General features: G+C 37.9%; 1 protein-coding gene across 36 annotated transcripts in view; it reads left to right on the top strand.

Annotated features, from left to right (window-relative positions):
• Positions 1–19,331, top strand: part of KDM6A (lysine demethylase 6A) — a 151,768-nt gene that overhangs the window by 76,853 nt on the left and 55,584 nt on the right. For 35 of the 36 annotated variants that reach the window (XR_015284061.1, XR_015284063.1, XR_015284062.1 and 32 more), the window contains 3 exons: positions 4,851–4,971; positions 15,907–15,961; positions 18,576–18,610. Coding sequence is in view for 31 of the 36 variants with exons in the window: in XM_086879682.1 (XP_086735808.1) it covers positions 4,851–4,971; positions 15,907–15,961; positions 18,576–18,610 (211 nt within the window). In the remaining 5 variants the exon portion in view is untranslated. Of the gene's footprint in view, positions 1–4,850; positions 4,972–13,181; positions 14,248–15,906; positions 15,962–18,575; positions 18,611–19,331 lie in introns of those variants that run through there. The other variant, XM_086879689.1, reaches the window with a different exon arrangement.

The raw sequence follows: 19,331 nt of genomic DNA, 5'->3' as shown, positions 1-19,331 counted from the left end.
ACCCTGAAAAAAGCCTAAGACCTGCAAGAGATGATCCAGACCCTTTTCCTCACCTCCATCATGACTAAAGACTGCTGTGGAAAACCAATCATCCCTGAGTGGACCTCCCTGACCCCTCTACTCCCTGATCCTTCCCAAAGCAGAAGCACTGTCATCATCTGTTCAATATCTAGATATAAAGATATCTAAAACCACCATCTCTGCTTCTGACTGGTTTCCTCCACACAGGAAGTCAAGTATATAGTGGGGTGTGTAGGAATGCACACTGCCAAGTGGAGACCTCTAAGAATTTAAACACACAGATTGTAGATATTGCTTGGTCAAATATTTCTCAGATTTCAGGTGTCTGGGTCTATATATATGTATTTTTCAGGTATGTCAAATGGGAATGTACATGTAGAGTACACATGCTCATAGCAATTAAGCAGAAACAAAGCGGGCAGTTAACTTTTTTTTCATTATTTTACGTTGCTGTGATTTCATACAAACTATTTTGGATTGGTGAAAACTCTGCTAATGCTATGAAAAAAAGCTACTCCTAGCTGCTGTTCCAGAGAAATGTTTAAAGACTTTGCTGCTCAAAATATTTTGCCATTCAGTTGTTGTCTGTCCTCTGGACAGAAGACTTATAGCCAAAGACTGTAAAAGTGTTTCATAAACTACAGTGTCCTGACTGCTGCTGTGTATGTTCATTTTGTTTATGTTCAAAATATGATTGAGTTTCAAATAGAAATTTGTCCATTATTGCCTCACACCACTTTCATTAGTAAGGCTGTGAAATGCTGTGAGGCTTAGGTGGCCAGAAAATTGAAAGAGTAAGAATAAAAAAGAAAGTTTCACTCCAACTGCATCAAGTGACATATTAGAATAATGTTAGGTTCTTTTATTTTGTACTCTCATTCTGATTTTCATGGGTTTTGTTTGAAACGTACAAAAGTGATAACTTCTGAATAGTTAAATTGATGCTCTTTTATTGTATTCTTTTGCTTAGTACAAAGCTGATTTTATTCACAGTCTATTCAAGCAAAACCATCCAATAGAAGTCTTATGAGAGTTTAATGTTTAATATAATCATCTATTAATTATTACTCACCTGGTTTCTTCACTTTCATAATGGTAGGCTTTGTTGTATAGATTAGTGGGTGGGACAATAGCTGCAGTATTGATTCTGGCAGTCTTGATTTGGAGATGTCATTTTTATTTTTCCTGAATTGCTGCAGCAGTGCTGTGTAAAATGGAAGTCCAGAGGTGCCTTTTGTTCTCAGTAGTGTCTGTTTTCCAGTCCTGCTTTCCCATTTTGTTAAATGTTAGAGTAGCCTTTCCTGCCTGTTAAGAGAAATGTCCTCATTCTTGGAGAAAATTCTTATTTAATATCAATAAATTCTAGTGGACTCAACCAGCATTGTCTCACCATGCAGGTGTCAGTATCATGAGAGAACAAAAGGGAAGTCGTCTCTTGATGAATTCAGATGACTGTAATTTATTTCTGCAGTTTGAGAGCTCCTGGCCTTTCATTTGATAATTTTTCCTTTGGACTGGTGTATGTTTAGTCTGCTGAAGGAGTGAGTTGAGAAATTCTGTCTGTGCATGCAAGGCAGTTAATTAGCAGAAGAGTCTCCCAAGCCACTTGAGGAAGGCTCTGTGCCATCACCCCTGAAGGAAGCTGTTGGACTCATCCAGCTCTTGGGTTATATCTGCACTTCTGGTTTTGGTCAAGCCATACAAGAGCTCTGAGGGAAAACATCTGGATAACTTGGATCCTCCAGACATGCATCTTTCTGGATGTAGGCTTGGACAGAGAACAGAAATGGGATTAGAGATGCTTGAGTAAACAAAGATCTGTACAAGAATCAAGTGACTCCTGCTGTGTCTGGAAGGGGTGTCAGTGCTGCTGCAGATGTTCTCCTGTTTGATAGTAAGGGAATGAGTCTGGAGCTCTGGGCATGGCAGTGGGAAACAGGCAGAGGTTTTTGCTCTAGTCCATGTTCTTGATGTGTCCTGTAATTGTGAGCACATTGCTATTTTGTTTAAATGCTTCCTGCAGGCAAAATTACATCAATATTAATTCAGCTGTGATGTAAAATTGCTTGTCTGTCTGTAAGAGTTAATAAGTAAATGTCTTTTCAGAGCTTGAGTATTTTATTCTATAAAAATTCTACTGAGTATTTAAATGAGGTTGTAGTTATTGAATTAGACATGAGTACCTACCACTGGTAAAAAATGTTGAAAATTGCTCTTTCAGATCACTTCATTGGCAAAATTTTGATGATGACCCTTTTCACAGTGATGAAAGTAGTTTCTATTTTTTTATTATTCATGCTTCTTATCCTGGAACAAATACAGATCATAAAACCAATATGGAATTAACACTAGATTTAAGAAGAAGGTAAAACTTGATTTTTAGTTACTTTAGCCTGCACAGAGATAAACCTTACTCAAAGCTTGGAGGGGCTCTCTGTGACCAGCAGTTTCTGAGCTAAATGTGACACAGTATTGCATGTTGTCTACTGATGATAATTTACAGGTTTTTAATTGCTGTGCTCCTCTGAAAGACTGGGGTAGGCAACATACTTAGTTTTTTGAATGAAGGACAGTATACATTCAAACTAAATTTGAAAACTGTCCTGGAAGGTTTTTTATTATACTTGTGGCTTTGTTTTACTCCATTGCTTAACAGTGGCAATGATTAATATTTCCTGTTCAGTAAGCAAGAGGCTACAGAAATATTTTTGTTGCACTCAGATTCTCTTAAACTTTTTTAGAAATCCACTTTTTTTTTATTATTTTTTCAACGGTGACATAGGGTAAGTATGGAAACTATTTTCTAGCTAAGAAAGGTTGGGTAAATGAGGAACATGATGAAGTTTTAGAGAGTGTTAGCATGGTCTATAGAACTGCTGTGTCTTTATTCCCTATTTTTGTCTTCTCTTTGACTGGAATCATAGGCAGTGGTTTCTTCCTTTTTGGGACTTAGGGATTGTCTTTGAACAAGATACAGGTAATGGATTTTAAATACCGGTGGCTAACATACCTAGTGTCCATATTTGAGCTAAGACAAGAAATGCAAATACACAATAATAGAATCTATCTTCTGGCACAGCAAAAGCCTGGCCTAAAATATGTGCTGATATTTAATGATAAGCCCAGTTTTTGGCCATTCAGTTTGATCACTGTTTTTGTAGATGATGAAGATTAGCACACTGTTATGAGACAAGGATTTTTGTTACATATTCAGTGTAGATATGAGATGTGTGATTCACCACCACCACCACCACAGGATTTCAGGGAAATTTAGACATGTGAAAGAGCTCTTAGCTCTATCCCTTCAGTGCTTCACTTGTTTATTTTCTGTGTGCTGGTAGAAGAGTAGGGTACTGGGTAAAGAGAGCCTTCCTGAAGGATTATAATAGAGGAAGCTTCAGTTCCACAATAAAAATGTAATATTTTTTTTTAATCCTATCTGCTCCTAAGTTCTATTTAAGGAAGTCAGATAATGCTTCAGGTACATACAGTTGTGTTGTCTAAAGGAAGTTCTGTGCTTTTGGTTTGCTTTCCCATTGATGAGAAAAAGGCCTGTAAGAATTTTAGAGCAGAAGCGTTTTTGCTGAAGGATTCAAAAATGATAATTTGTGTGTGTTGTGAGTAAAAAAGTCTGTGAAAAATATTTATTGGATTTTGTATTGCATTTGCTAACCAACCTTTTGTCCTTATAAATAATACTGCTCTTGTAGAGTAGGAACTAAATCAATGAAGATAAAATGAAGAGTGATTTTAAGCAGTGTAGTTAATCCCTGTCCCGTGTCCTGTGCCGCTCTACAGAGGGCCCAGTTCTCCATGTAGGCTGCGCTGTCACCTGCCCACTTGGCATCGACCTGTGGGATTTCCTGGGACAGCAGAAGGGATTGTGTTCTCTGGCCTGGGGGCTCAAATCTACCCTGACTGAGGCTGGTTCTGATTTCCCTTGTTGTGTGACCAGTGGTGTATGGGAAGGGATTTTGTTTCAACCTGTCATTGGATTTCAGGCAACAATGAGAGTTAGCTTCTTTCTTAATCCCTCTGTGACTTCAGTTCTGTTCTCTTTTAGTTGCATTTCAGCTGTCCTAGTTCTATGCAGTGGCCTGAGAGGCAAAACAGTCTGTTTAGAGTCACTTTTTTCTGCTCCAGGATGGAGTTGTTAGATGGCATTTCTGTTTTATCTGGTACAGTGCCATCATGAACAGGGACAGGTGAGAGACAGTTTGAAGGTAAGGAAATAGAATCAGAGCCATCTTCACGTATCAATGGAATATGAAGGAACCTTACTGTGTGAGGAGCTGGCAGGTTTTTATATCTGCATTTGGAAGTAATGGAACTGGTATTACTTGAGTCCTTGCATGGCACTGGTGCTAGGAAAGGGAGGAGAAAGCAGAAAAAGGAGCAGGTAGGTGCCGTGGGAGATGTGTGTGATCTCTCCAAGGCCACCTGTTCTGCTGCTGCTTGGGGGTCTGCACTGCTGGAATCAAAAGCAACCTGGCTGTTTTAAGTGAACTTGCACTAATTTTGTAACTAATTTGTGAGTTATCCTCTCTGAAATATCAGATATGTTAGTGTATTTCATGCAGCAAATTAGTTTCTCTAAATTAATAGAGAAGATCAGACTTTCAAATACATGAGTATATCTGGAGTTCAGAATTACCCAATTTTGAAGAATCAAAAGCCGTGCACCAAACACATTACATGTACACCATTATTGTGGTATGTTCTTCTGTAACAATACTTTCAGATCCACTTTGTTAGCCACATAAAAAACATTGATTATAGAGTAATACTTCAGTAAAAACTAAGTTTTTTAATCTGTGTTTTTCTTTCAGGGCAATTAAAGCATTTCAGGAGGCGCTTTATGTTGATCCCAGCTTTTGTCGAGCCAAGGAAATTCATTTGCGACTTGGGCTTATGTTCAAAGTGAACACAGACTATGAGTCTAGTTTAAAGGTAGGTTTAAGTCCTTTCAAATTGAATTAACTTTTCTTACAAGTTATGTGTTGCATCTGAAAGCTGCAAGGAATGCTTAAGTACAGAACAATCACAGACCACCTGCTATAGAAATGGAAGTGCTTTAATGTGTCTCAGTCTAAACAGAAGGACAGGTTTGAGGTGTGTGAGGTACTATACTCAAGATGAAAAATTTGGTGAAAGGCTCTTGTTAAAGTAGTGAACCTTGGGGGAAACTGAGGTGATACCAAAAGCTAAGGGGAAAAATAAAAATAGCAGCTTGGATGATTTGAGTATTTTTTTTTTATTTTTCTTTTATTTTTTTATTTTCTCTCTTTTTTTTTGTTTTTCCCCTAGCTTCCTTATTGTAAACTGCAAGTTTTTGGAATTAGCAAACTAGAAAGTTTTTGTGCAAAATGAAGTCTTTTTTATATAATTGTTACTTTTCTAGTGGTTAATTATTCTTTCATTTCCTGGCTTGAGAGTCGGCTTCTAAGGCAACAATTTCTGGCTAATCAATTGGAAATGGTTTATGGTAACACAGTGCTTTGTTTCCTCTGTAGAAGTATTTGTAGATTTTGTAGAATTTGAATTCTTCAAATTCCTTACTATTTACATTCATTCTCTGATTATAATCTGTCCTTTTATCTCCCTCTATTCAGCACATTTGCCCATGTTTTTCCTCTTTCCATTTTCTACTTTACCCACATGTCCTTTACTTCCTGGCCTCTAAATTTAGCTGTTACATGTCTTGGAAAAAGGAAGTGTTCTTTTAATGGAGTTGCATGTGATAGGAAATACACCTGCAGGGCTGAGAATTTTGTAATTAAGTGTAATTTATAAACACGGTTCTGCATACTAATCTTTCCTAAAAATTATTGAAAACAATAAGTATTTTGTTTTCAAGAATCATACAACTTCCTTTTCTTAGCAGATCATTTTTCTTGGGTTGTCAGAATCATACTGTCCAAGATTTGAAAGAGTAAAGTGCTACTCTCAATTTTTCCTTTCAGTATTTGTGATGGAAATAGTTCTCTCCCCAGGCTTCCCTTTTCATCCAGAGCCCAAGGTTTCACCTAGAGAGATGGGTGGAGTAGGAAATTGTGCAGAAGAGTAGAAAAGGTTCTATATAATGAATGGTGAAAGAGGGCAAGGAGAGGTAGAGGTAGATCACTGTTGATAAAGGGATTATGTGTGAACTTGGGTGATCCTATTTCCTTATGCTTTGGCATAGATTTGGTATGTCGTGATATATATGGAATAAAAGAAGAGCTGAAGTGCATTTTGGTTTTACTTTTAAAGAAGCTGGGAGAAAACAAGATTAAATTTACAAGGAGGTGGTCGTCTTGAATCAAGTGGTAGAGGGAACTCGGTGATTGCAAAAGGTCTTTTCCAACCTAGTTGATTATATGATTTTAATTTTTGATATAAATTGATCAAGAAATAGCCATTTTCTGCTGTGCCCTAAGATTTGTAATTCTGTCAGTGAATCAGGTATTTTATTGAATATTATGATAACTCAGTCTAAATCATTTATTGTGTTTGATGTTCACAACTTTGCAAAACAAATCAGTCACTTACCATGAGGATTTTGAGTGTACCAAACTTAAAGTTTTCAAAACAGCAGCTACAAATGGAAAAAACACCGAAGTAGTATTTTGAAAACAGAAAGAAATTAATCTTTTTTTAATGCAAAATTATCATTATTCTGTTGCTTTTATGTGGCATGTGGTTAAATCACTTAAGAAGACAAATGGCCACAACAAAAGCAGGTTACCCTGGGGCAGAGGGATGGTCTTCAAAGGATGGTGAAATGAACATGATGGGTGTTTGCATTAAAGATGGTTTTGTCTTTTTCTTAAGGCAGTATAACTGCAGCTTATTCCTAAAAGTTTGTCTCATTTTCCACCTTGCAGTCCTGATTGCCTCGTTCAGCACTCTCAGCCACACTGAATCGAGTGATGTTTCATTTTTTTGCTTTTCCCCATTTGCCAGACTGAGGTGGATCAGAAGTCGGAGCCAGCTCAGCTTGAGCTTGCCCAGTTGGTACATCCAGTGCAAGGCTGGTGGAATGGGAAGGAGGGGACAGAGCTGTCTTATCCCCTTCTGGTTCAAAGTGTAATGAGAAACTGTTCTGGAATTACCAACTGAGACACCTAAAGCAGAGTTTCTGGTTCGCTTCCTTTGCTATGGAGGTTGAAATCCTTAGTAAAGAATAGCAATGAGGAACAAAAGAAAATACCCAGTGGAACTCAGTCTCAAGCACTTGGAGCTGTTTCTAGTTCAGCTCAGTTGTGGATTTAAGGTACAGTCCAAGGACTTACCGACTTCATTTGGAAACGAAGTGTTACTGATTGAAACTTCACAGTTTAAACACCACAATGTGTCAGTTCAGGAGCAAACTAAGTAGAACAGGGCTGTACCTTCTTTAAAAGCCATTATTTAAAAAAACACACCTTAAGTGTGATGAGTGATGAGAATATGAAAGGCAAATCAGAAAATGCTTCCTTAGTGAAGAGAACAAAAAGTGCTGATGCACTGGTTATGTTCAGGCATGGGGAAAGTAAAATGGGGAAGGGATGTGAGGAAAGAGTGTGAAGGGATGTTCTCACACAATGTCTGTCTCATTCTGAGACACAGAGTATCTTATCTTTGAACAAAAGAAAGATAAGAAACTCAAAGCAATGAGAAGACAGAGTTGTCTTGTTGTGGCTTTTTTGGTTTTGGGGACCTTTTTAAGAGGATCTGGAATTTTAGAGGGTAATTAAGGGGTTTGGGATCCAGCCTGCCTGTGGCTGGCGTTGAGTACAGACCCTTTCCCTGGGGCTCTCTGCCCTGTTTGAGCTCCCTGTTCACATGGAGGCAGAAAGTGGAAGTAACTTTTCATCTGGTATTCACTTGTGACTGCACAGGATTTCACAGATTGTACCAACGTTGCATTAAAGTACTTTGAAATATCATAATGTTTTTGATGGTATTTAAACATTCATGTTAAGTCTGTAATTGCTAAGAATAAACCATTGCCAACAGATGAGTCATTGTCAGTAAGAGTCATTGTCAGTAAGAGTCTTCAGGCAAAGGGGGAAGATCGAAGTCTGAAGGTCATATATTCCATGTTTTTCACAATTTGAGAGCATTAACATAAGTCATCTGTATTTTATGTAAGCAATTTAAGCACAAAATTAATTTTTACTATTTTAAGATGTTGATGATCAAGATAATTGCTAGAGTGCTGTTTAACAAGCATAAAATCAACTCCCAGTATTTTTTTTCAAAATCAATTACTGGTTTTGCCTATTCTGCAGCTAAGATTTGCAAATTACTATGAGAATCCTTGACTTTCTCTGTTACCCCACTGCCACAGACTCTTGCAACACCAATGCTGTTGAAAATTACTTGCCTTCAGGTTTACATTAAGGCAGGGGGAAAAGGTGTCCCTTCTGGTTGAAAAGAAAACAGTCCTTATGTGACCAGGCAGATGGGCAGTGTTACCTTCAGAGGTGAGACATGAAAGCTGAATTTTCCCCATTCATCAGAAAAATACAGTTCATTCCAAAATTAACTGGCAGTGATTTGGGGGATATATTTCCTTTTATAAGCTGATGACTGTAGCAACAATTTGCTAATAAGATTTACCTCACAGTCCAACTTTTTCAGTTTACTGTGTTCTGCCCCTTTCCTATTAACCATTTCCTACAAATAATACAGTACTGTGTTTGATGTTGGTAGCTGTGGTGACACTGTGATAATCTGAAAGGAGAATAAAGCAAGATCTCTAGGACTGTAATACATTCATTGGATAAATGTAGTTGGAAAAAATATTCATACTTCTGAGTATGTGCCACGTTATTTCTGATATATATCAGATAAATAAATACGTCATTTTCCTATTTATTGGATATGTTTTTTGAGATTTGGCCTCCTTTTTCCTTAGATGCATGTAATCATCTTGTCTCACGTGTGTGTCTCAGTTCTTCTCTTAAGTACTGTTGAATGTTAAACAATTTCTAGAAAATATGAGGGAATGAAAGATTTCAGAGGGAATTTTGAAGGACGTTCCTGTATGACATACTGCTTCAGAGACTTTAGAGATCTGGGAGCTGAGCACCAGGTGACAGCTATGGGAAACCAGTCTCCCTTCTGGTGCTCATCCTGCTTGGCTGTGTTAAAGTCCTGTCTTTTCAGTGGGGACTTAGAGCCATGATCCTGAAAGCTCTTTGAATGCAGAATGCATACTTAAGGGAAAAAACCAATTATTTTTTTTTATATGTACTAGATTGATATCACTGAGGGAACAGTGGGGGCCAGGGGGTTTTCTGAGGGTTTAGTTTTATGAAGTGGAAGCTTTATTTGCTTTTGTTTGGAGATTCGTGGTGGGGGAATTGTGTGGGTTTTGTTGGATTTTGTTTGGTTTGTGGGGTGTTTTATTTTTTTAATGGGTGGTCAGTAGGAATGCTGGACACAGGCAGGTTGGTTTATAGCAAACAAAGTGATGTTTTGGTTAGGGAACTTTATTTGGTTTTATTATAGTGCACCCTATACCCAGTAACAAAACCTTCAGAAGAATGAGAATTCAATTTCTCATGTTGTCAATTATCTGCCTTTTAGTAGAAATACTGATTTTGTCCTTCGCTTACAGAAATTTTTCCTCCTCCTTTATACACAAAACAGTTATTCCAGTAGTTTGCTTCAGGCTTATGCTTTCATCTTGCCCGTAAATCATCAATTTAAATATAATTTTAATTTTTTAATTATTCTTCTAAAGATTCTCATTTGTTAGTAATGTTAAGACATGCTGCTTATATTAGGATAAGGAAAAGGCTGCAAAAGAATTAAAATGTGCATGAATTGTATGAATATGCATGAAATATAAAGAAATTAAATGCTGATGTACCGATGAACAGCTTGAAGTACTTATTTATAGTCAGTCAGACACTTTTCTACCACTTATTCAAATATTTCTCCTGTATATATATACTTATGAAAGATATTTTTAGCTAGTGCAGCTATTATATGCCAGCACATAACTGTAATAGACTTATCATTCACTTTTTATGTTCTTTCTCTGAGTAATAAGTAAACAAGTATTTAGGAAAGTGAAAATTTGTGATTTGAGCCTTCATGTGCTATTTTACCACCTAGTTATCTTTCTCATACGGGCTTAGATTATTAATTTTTAAATTTAAACATTTTACATTGAAACCTTATGTATTTCAGTTATTAAAAATAACTAGTCAAAATACATGTGATTATGAGAAGTTTTAGTTTCTTGTGTCTAGTTTTATGTCTTTAATTCTACAAGGAACAGCTGTTTTTTTAGGCAAAAACCAAGGTGCAGGGCTTTGGCTCTTGCAAGTTGAATATCCAAAATTTCAAGCACTTCACACAAAAAAGCATTTTGTGGAAAGCAAAATTAAATGAATCAAAAGATAATTTCAATAAAAATGAAACTGTATGGAAAGCAGCATTTGGGATTGAAAGGTCTCTCTTTGTAGTTTGCATATGTCAGTGGTGGAAAGACACATACAAGAAGTAAATCCATGGAAGTTTTTTAATGGAGTATGGCACTGTAATGAAACTGCAGGAGAGTTATTAGTGTGACTGCTTTTGACAGTGGATAATGATGCCACAATGTCTGGCCTACAGAGTGTTCTCTTTTGTTCTCTCTTACATAGTTTCACTCAGGTTTTTAACTTATTCCTGTAAAAGAGAATTACAGGTGTATTTTAGAAATGTCATGATTACAAAGAGGAGTAAGTGCTAAAACTGAATTACCATGCTGTGTGGCATCTTCAGTCATTTGGGAGGTAAGGAAGAACACACCATGGGAAGAAGAATAGATGGTTCAGAAGCTGGGCATTCAATCTAAGGATATTTGCGCTGGATGGGGCAACCCTGATTGTATGGACAGACTGGGGAATGATATGGTGAAGAAGAGTGCTGCGGAAAGGGGTCTGGGCATCCTATCGATGGCAAATTGAACATGAGCCAGCAGTGCCCTGCAGCCAGGAGGGACATCCCTGTCCTGAGGAGCATCAGGCTCAGCATTGCCAGCCAGGGAAGGGAGAGGATTGTCCTGCTCTGCTCTGGGCTGGGGCAGCCTCACCTCGAAGTGCTGGGGACAGCTTTGGGCACCACAATGGAAAAAAGACGTGAAGCCTTTGGAGAGTGGCCCAAGGCAGTGAAGATGGTGAAGGCCTTGAGAAGAAGCCATGTGAAGCTGAGGGCACTTGGTCTGTTCAGCCTGGAGGAGGCTGAGGTGAGACCTCAATGCAGGTACAACTTCATTGTGTGGGGAAAAGAGGGGCAGGCACTGATCTCTGCTCTGTGGTGACAGTGACAGGACCTGAGGGAAAGGCCTGAAGTTGTGTCAGGGGAGGTTTGGGTTGAGTATTAGAGAAAGGTTCTTTCCCCAGAGGGTGGTTGGGCACTGAACAGGCTCCCCAGGGCAGTGGTCACAGCACCAGCCTGACAGAGCTCAAGGAGTGTTCAGTGAGTGCTCTCGGGTACATGGTCTGACTCTTGTGGATGGGAGTTGGACTCAGTGATCCCTGTGGTTCTTTCCAGCTCAGGATATTCAGTGATTCTGGTGCACTTCACTCATGAACCTTCTCCTCAAGAGCCATGTCCATCTGTACAGATCCACTTTTATCAGGTGTAACTGTGACTGCAGGGCTGACATTCAGGGCACACGGAAAGGTTGTGAGCAAGGCCTGAGCTGTGCTGTCCGTGCAGCCTGGGCAGCTGTGGGGGCTGGAGGCCGAGTCCTGGAACAACCCCAGCTCTGGGCAGATCAGCTCCAGGGCCACGCTGCTGCTGCGGCAGCGTCCCCGTCATTCTGCTGCTGCTGGCAATTCTTTCAGGCTGTTAGCACAGGAAAAGCTGAATTCTCATGTTGCAGAAATAATGCATAAAAGGTGGAGGCAAACATGAGTGTTGAGATAGCTTTGTGAAAATCACTATGTAAGATACTGGTCGGTAAATTCAGATGCAGCCTTTTTTTGGCTTGCAGAAATACAGTTTGTATGATCTTTCTGTTTTTAAAAAAATATTTTTTCTCTTAGAGCTTGTCAGAACAAGAGATTTTTCAGAGCCTGCTGCTTCTGTTCAGTGTATATGTATATGTGGCCTTTGTTCCTTCTGTCCTCCAGCAGTTTTTTTTTTCTCCCATCTGTAAGTTGGCTTTTTTTGAATGTTGGACAGAAGTACCCGAGTGTTTACAATACACAAACCTTTATCTTGCAAGCTGGATTTGTTCTGAGCTCAGAAAGCAGCGGAGAGCAGCAGGATGAGCTGCTGTAGCAGCACATGGAGCGTGTCCTCTCCTGACCCTCTCCCCTGGTCCCAGAGATGCCTGGCAAATGGAGGCTTGGCACTCTGCCCCGGCTGGTTACACAAGGCTCTCCGTGTCCTACTTATCTGAACAAAAGCTGCTCTGAGCAACACGGGCAGCACACCTAGGTCACACAGGCAGAAAAAGCCATCTCCTGACAGAATTTTACTGAGTCATGATGGAGCTTTCCTTCATGGTAAGTCGGTGAGGATTGTCAGGTTTCAGATGATGGCTTGCCTTGCTGAATAAATACAGAGCCGAGAGCTATTAAACTTGCTGATGTCACCCTGGAGAGGAGGAGGGAGTAGAATCACTACGTTGAGGTCTCAGATTTGGATGTAAACAGAGACAGTACTGAAAATCTTGCACTGAGAAGAAAAGGATTCGTTTTGCTTTTGTCATTTATTGATTAAAGAAACAACAAAACCTTGGGTACTTGCCTGGTACATTGTAAAGAATCGGTGTTAATTCGATGAGGGAAAGCATGTTAAGTTACTTAAATCAGTGTCAGATTACTGTTACTTTACTACCAGACCTAATGCTTTCATCAGCTCTCTTTATATGGAATCCACTGTACCTCTCATCCTTGAAAAGGTTATCTTCGGAATTGTTTCCACAATCAGAGACAAATCAAGGACTCCAGAGGAGATGGAATGGGCTGTAGATAACTCTGCAATTACAGATGGCTACAAATCAAGGTGATTTAGGGCTTGGCTGATCTTAAAGGTCTTTTCTAACCTAAACGATTCTGTGATTGTGCCTTGAGCTGAAGCCCTTGAGGAGAGCCTGTTAGTTTTTAACATTCAGAACACTGCCTTCTAGGTAAATCCTCTTACTGGGGATTTGAATTTCTATAGACTGCTGTCTGCCTTGAGGTATTGTGTGTCGTCTCTGAGCTGCAGCGGCCTCTCCTGCATAACAACTATTCCACACAGCAGTAGCCAGCTCAGTGCTGCAATATTTGAGAGGGGTGCAGATGTTTGCCAGCCGCTGCTGTTGGTTGCAGAAATGGAAGTTGGAAATTATTACTATTTTTTAAATTTTTTGGTGCTGGTAACTGTGATTAATGGATCTGCATTTGGCTGACGAGGTTGATGTTTAGAATGTGTGCATGGGGTTTGTTTTTTTTTTTTTGTCTGATTTTTGAGTACTTAACGGGGAGCTGTGTATTTTTCCGGCAAGAGGTGTAGGTTTGTTCGTGTGTGTGCATTTCAAAGGTTCTTGCTTTGAAACGTTCTGGGGTTTTTGTGTATTGCTTTTAATTGTGATAACTGTCTAGTGCAAACGGTGTGTTTTGTTGTAGTTACTGGCTTTGGTTTATCAATTTCTTTGCCATTTGTAGATGAGTGAACAGTGCAAATAGAAATTTACCACACTAAGAAAATTTTCATAATGTGTATTTTTGAATTTCAAAAATTGGCTACTGTAGCAGTGAATATTTAATTTTTGAGAGAGCATTGGTGAGAATATTTGTGGGTTTTTTACTGTATAGCACTTGATACTGTTGGAATACTTATTATATTAAAATGGTTAGATATTCTTACATGGTTGCCTGCTTTCTCTCAGGGAGTCTCACTGCAATAACCCTTCAGAAGAGCTGCTACAGAACAGTTGTCAATCTTTTTTATTTAGATATACTTATTTTTCATAATAGCATTGCTAGGTGAGAACAAATCTGTTCCATTCTGCTTTATCTTTCCATAGTAATTCTAAGTGACAGTGCAAGATGACACATCTGTACAAGGATTTTGTACCTTTTAGATCGGTAACAACTGAGTTGTACAGGCCAGAGGCTTTTTTTTTTTTCTTTTGGCAGGCAAAATGCAATTTAGGATAGGGCATTTTATTTTTATTTAGGGTTTTTTTTAAAGTTGTCTGCTTAGTAGAATCACTATGGTAACAGACTAAAGGATGTCTCTGAGGCACTCAACCTGCATTGCAATGTAAGTGAGGGGAGACTGTAAGTTGTCTGCCTGCTGAGCAATAGGGAAAGGAAAACAGACACAGCAGAGAAATAAGCTAATAAATAATATTTGTAAGCTGTTATTTAATACTTGCGCAAATGCTAGAAGTTATTTTACAGTGTGAATCCGTCGGGTTTTGTGTTCTCTTCTGGGGGGATATTACTAAAATGTTCATTATAAATCATGAATTTGAGTTGCTGTTCAACTTGAGTTTGGTTCATTATTTAAATGCTGTTATATGTTACAAATGATGTTGATGAAGTTGGTGAGGAGGAAGCTGCATCAGTGTATGTCAGAGCTCATGGAAGTGTCAGCATTCTTCTTATGTCTTGTTAAGGATAATACATTAATTTTCAGATTTTTGGTCCCTGTTGAAATTAGGGGTTTTCGGAAATGTGATGGTCTGATAAAATCTGCCACATCTTAGAGATGTGTTTTGCATAGACGTGCCGTACTCAAGGAGTTATTATGACCATGAGGAAAGTTAAGTAGCATCTAATAGCTCCGAGTACAACAATACTGAAAGTGTTTTGCACATATCCATTGATTCAGACGTTTTTTTCTTCTGAGCTACAGCAGTAGGCTCCCACTGCCACCTAGTTTGGCATCCTGAATAGTTTGATCTAAATTACCATTTTTATGCTAAGAAAATAAAGTACACTAAACCATCAGTCATGTTTTTGTGTATTAGAAATCACCTGACACTGTATTTGGTAAATAACTGTATTTATTAACAGTACATTCATAGGTAACTCTAAGGCTCCTGTATTCCTAGGCCTTATTCTCTGTTGAACTAATGTCAATCAAAATTTCATCCCATGTTGGGATTTTCTCACAAGTTTATGAAAAAGCTCGGGGACTGGGGATTCTGGTCCATTCATTTTTACACACTTGTGTCTCAAACTAAATAGTGATCAGTGAATTAACATGGCACTTGCAGACAGACTTTATTGCTCTGCTTTTGTGACTTTCTTTATAGATGAGTAAAAAACTTGCCTCAGTACCTAGAATGTCTTAAAAGGTATTTTTTGTATTCCTTAAAGAAACACGATTAAAATCAAACAAGTTTTAATCTTTAACTGAAGTTTTCTCAACATCTGGAGGAGAGGATGTGAGAATTTATGAGCTCAGGTTTTAATGTAGAGGTATTCATATTAAATGTTTTTTGACAAGAGTTCAATTTTATAAAAACTTAAAATCACTCAGTTGATTGATCGCTGAGTTGAGAGAGTTTCAGGGAGAGTGTTCTGTTTCTCTAGATAGATTTAGTGCTTAAGTATTTATCTCCATGAGGCTAAGAGCTGGTGTGTCTGCAGTCTCAGTTGTGTATATAAAAACTTGATCTTCCAATTCTGACTATTCATTTGATGCCTTCATCCTTTCAGATGCAACCCCAGTTGTTCTGTGAAGATCTGTTGCTGTCTTACATTACTAGAAGCATTGCAGTATTTGCAATAAAAAAAATTTACTTTCCTCTACTAAGCAGTTGAACATAAATTGAAAATTGTTTTTATTTTTAAGACACATGGTAAAATGCAGTATTGATTTTCAAGTACAAAATTGATTTACTCTTAGTAGTGTGCCCAAGTGGTAATATTACTTTGTTTGAAAAGCAAATAATTCTTCTTTTCTTTTCAGCATTTTCAGTTAGCTTTGATTGACTGCAATCCCTGCACTTTGTCTAACGCTGAAAGTAAGTAACCAAGAAGTATTTACTTTGCTGTGGATATTTTTTAAGTCTTAATGCTCTCAACTGTATGAATTTTCAATGAGCCAGGTCTTCAAAGTCAAAAGAATTGGTGTTGAGAGAAGGAGAATATAAAACCTGTCTTCCTCTCTCAGTGGAGACAGATGTTCCAGTGGAATTTTGGATTGCTTTAGTAAATGGAATAAGTAAAAATTGAGGCTTAGCTTATTCTTGAATTCTGGAGGAAACCTACTATTTGACTTACTTATTTATAAAACTGATGTTTGTGTCGTGGCACACATTTAATAGCAATTATTTAAAACTTTTGTCATCTTGATAATCTGTAAATTTTCAGTGATTATTTTCATGCCATTAAAATGTATAGATCAGATGTTCAGCATCAGTCTTACTGCAGAAATCAGAAAAACAGCACCATATTTGATTTTTTGATGTTAAATATATATTAGTCTGTATTTGAACATGTTAATCTTTAGTGCAGTGTGATCTATACTAAGCAGGATGTACTGTGGGCTGTAATAGAGTGTCCTGCAGGTATTTAGCCATAGTTAGTGGGATTGTATGCAAGAATAAACGTGTTTCTCTGTGTTTTGGAGTCTGTAAGAATTAAAAGGCAGAGACTTGCGAAGGAAATTACTCCTTCAGTTTTTTAGGTGCCTTCATGCTTGAGTTTAAGTTGTTCATGTTGAGCTTAAGTTACCTCCTAAGTCTCACTTCAGAGTTATTGGATAAAATATTTAAAAGCCTTTCTTTAAAAACTGGATGGAATTGTGAATATTTTATCAGCAAGGTAGTGAAGGGAGTTTGTTCACATGGCTGAAACCACTGGCTGTATCAAGGAACCAGCTGTGCTTCAAGGCTGTCTTCAAAGCTTTGTCACTTATCGGGAACAAGCAAAGATAATTTTGTAAAAATTTGCAGATTTCTCCCTGAGTCAATAGGCTTTTACTGCTTTTCTACCAGCCATGTGATTCTTTATTGTATTTCATGTTTGTTCATATTCTTTCTCACTAACTTTATCGGTTTTCACTAAATCTCTGAATTTCTGTATCGTTTTCCTGACCCTTCCCCTCCAGTCCCCTCTGCCCCAGATTTGTGTAAAGGGATGGTCCCATGTAAAGGCTTCACTGCCTGACAATCCCAAAGGATGAGAGTCTGGGAAGGAGAACTGAACCCCCAGGGTGTTGGGTACCCTCACTAAATGCTCCATTTAATGAGTAGCAGCATTACACTGAGTGTGTTCCCAGCAGAAATGTTGGAGTACTAAGCATCTTTTCTTCCTATTTAGGCAGTCTCTAATCTGACACTTTTAATTTTCCTTTCCCTTCCAAGGCATCACTTCATTTTGGAGCTTCACACTGAAAGGGTTTTGCTAGAAGGGGAAAAAAATAGAGACTTTTTTAGATAATGAACTCCTGAAACAAAAGCAGGGCTTTTCTTTCATCTGTACAGAGTGAAGTTTGATGATGCAGTGAACATAATGGGTGTGTTATGTGCTCTTTAGCAAGGAACACAAAAAGTTTATTAAAGTTTTAGATGATGCATTTCATTCTGACCTGGTTTCCAGAGTGCACTCAGCTTCCTTCTTTATAGTGGAGGACAAAGCAGTGCACAAAGGGAGATTTTTTTTTCCCTCCCTTATGACCCAGAGTGAAACCCTGAACTCCATATTACCTGTGTGTATGGTAATTTGGTGTCACACTATTCTGTAGCTTCACGGGAGAGAAATCTGTGTAATTGAAATAAATTGAGCTTGGCTCAAACACAGGTATTTTCTTACTTGAGCAAAAGTCTGTCTCAAAGGAACTTTTCTTTCCTCATCAAAGCAGAATGAAGATTACATTCATCTCAATTAGCTTTAGCTATCTACCAGTCCATGGATAGTCCAGGTTAGCAGTTTTCACGTCTTTTCTGTGATGATTTGAGGGTAATTTTCCCTCTGCTTTTACTCTTGAACAACTTCCATTTTTCTTTCTCCAGCCAGCAATCTTCTTGCCTGCACAGGCTGCTGGTAGTATTATGGCATTTTGGATGAGGAATTGAAAATGCTTAACAGTAACAGTCAGTGTGTCACCTGTAATTAACACTTCTGGTTCAGTTTAACAAGGGAAAGACAATTCCTAAAAAGGAAGAAAAAAACACCTAAATTTAAGTTCCCATATAAAACCGGCAGTATGTAACATAATGTTCTGTAACCTAGCTAGTGTGTTTCTTGGCAGCTGAATTAAAATGTTTATTTCTTGTTTGGTTATGTATAGAAAATACTACCTGTGTTCTCTTACCACAGCTTCAAGAGATTTTATTGCTAAGTTTACTGAAAGGTTAATGGACTCTGTTTCAGAATACAGATAAAATCCATGGGCTGTTTTTCTCGATATCTGTTTGCAGTTCTTGTGCTTTGTTAGGATATTAATTTTCTGTCAGGTCTGATAAATTAAGTGTAAAATACCAGTGTAAAAAAATACTCTTTTGGTATCTTCAAAATGTGATTTGTCTTGGGTTTGCATTAATAAATTTGAAACATTGTTTATCCCTCTCTTCAAAACATTGTAATTGCTATTGTTCATTAAAACTAATAATTTTGATTTTCCTACTCTTACAGTTCAGTTTCACATTGCCCACTTATATGAAATCCAGGTAAGCTTTAAGCTCATTTTGATAAAGTGTCGTTGAGTTTCGAACTATGTGATGTAATCAGTCTGTGGAATTCAGATTATAGAAGCTTTAGTAAAGTTAGACTACAGTCTTCAGTCACTCAAGGAATTTGATTTGCTTTGGCTAAATTAAAAATATTTTTTGTGTGGAGTGTCATTCTATAAGATGGAATAGCTGTGTTAATGAACATATCTATATACTAATCTCCCAAATTGAGTGCAAAAAATAAAAATCCCACAATACAGCTCTCAGGAAAATTCTTTTATGAGATTTTCTTTGTACTTAAAAGGCAGTATGTGGATTTAAAAATACAAAGCTTCTCAATTTATAGATAGATAATGTTTCTCATATACAGAGGGACTATTCCCACCAGTTGCCCATGTGCCTTTTAAGTATATGTGGTATGTTTGACATGACATTTTCAAATTTAAGTGCAATTTTAAAAGTTTTTGAATTTGCAAATTAAATTGATGCATGTGGCATTAGGGACCTGCGTTCAGCAGCAAATAAAGCTGTGTTACTAATTCTGTGTCAAGTCCTACCACAGAGATTTTCAGGTGAATCTTTTGGGAAATTACAGAGCACTTCCTGAGCTTCCAGATTATAAGTAAATTGAAACCAAGTGGCTACTGAGATAGCTATGATATATTTGAGATTTGACTGACTGGTTACATAATGTAGATGTTGTGCCCTTTTACCACAT

The sequence above is a fragment of the Cyanistes caeruleus genome, chromosome 3 (assembly GCF_971803275.1).
Source record: "Cyanistes caeruleus chromosome 3, bCyaCae1.hap1.1, whole genome shotgun sequence".
Lineage (NCBI taxonomy): Eukaryota > Metazoa > Chordata > Aves > Passeriformes > Paridae > Cyanistes > Cyanistes caeruleus.
The sequence above is the reverse complement of the archived record's forward strand: the minus strand, read 5'-3'. Positions and strand labels throughout refer to the sequence as shown.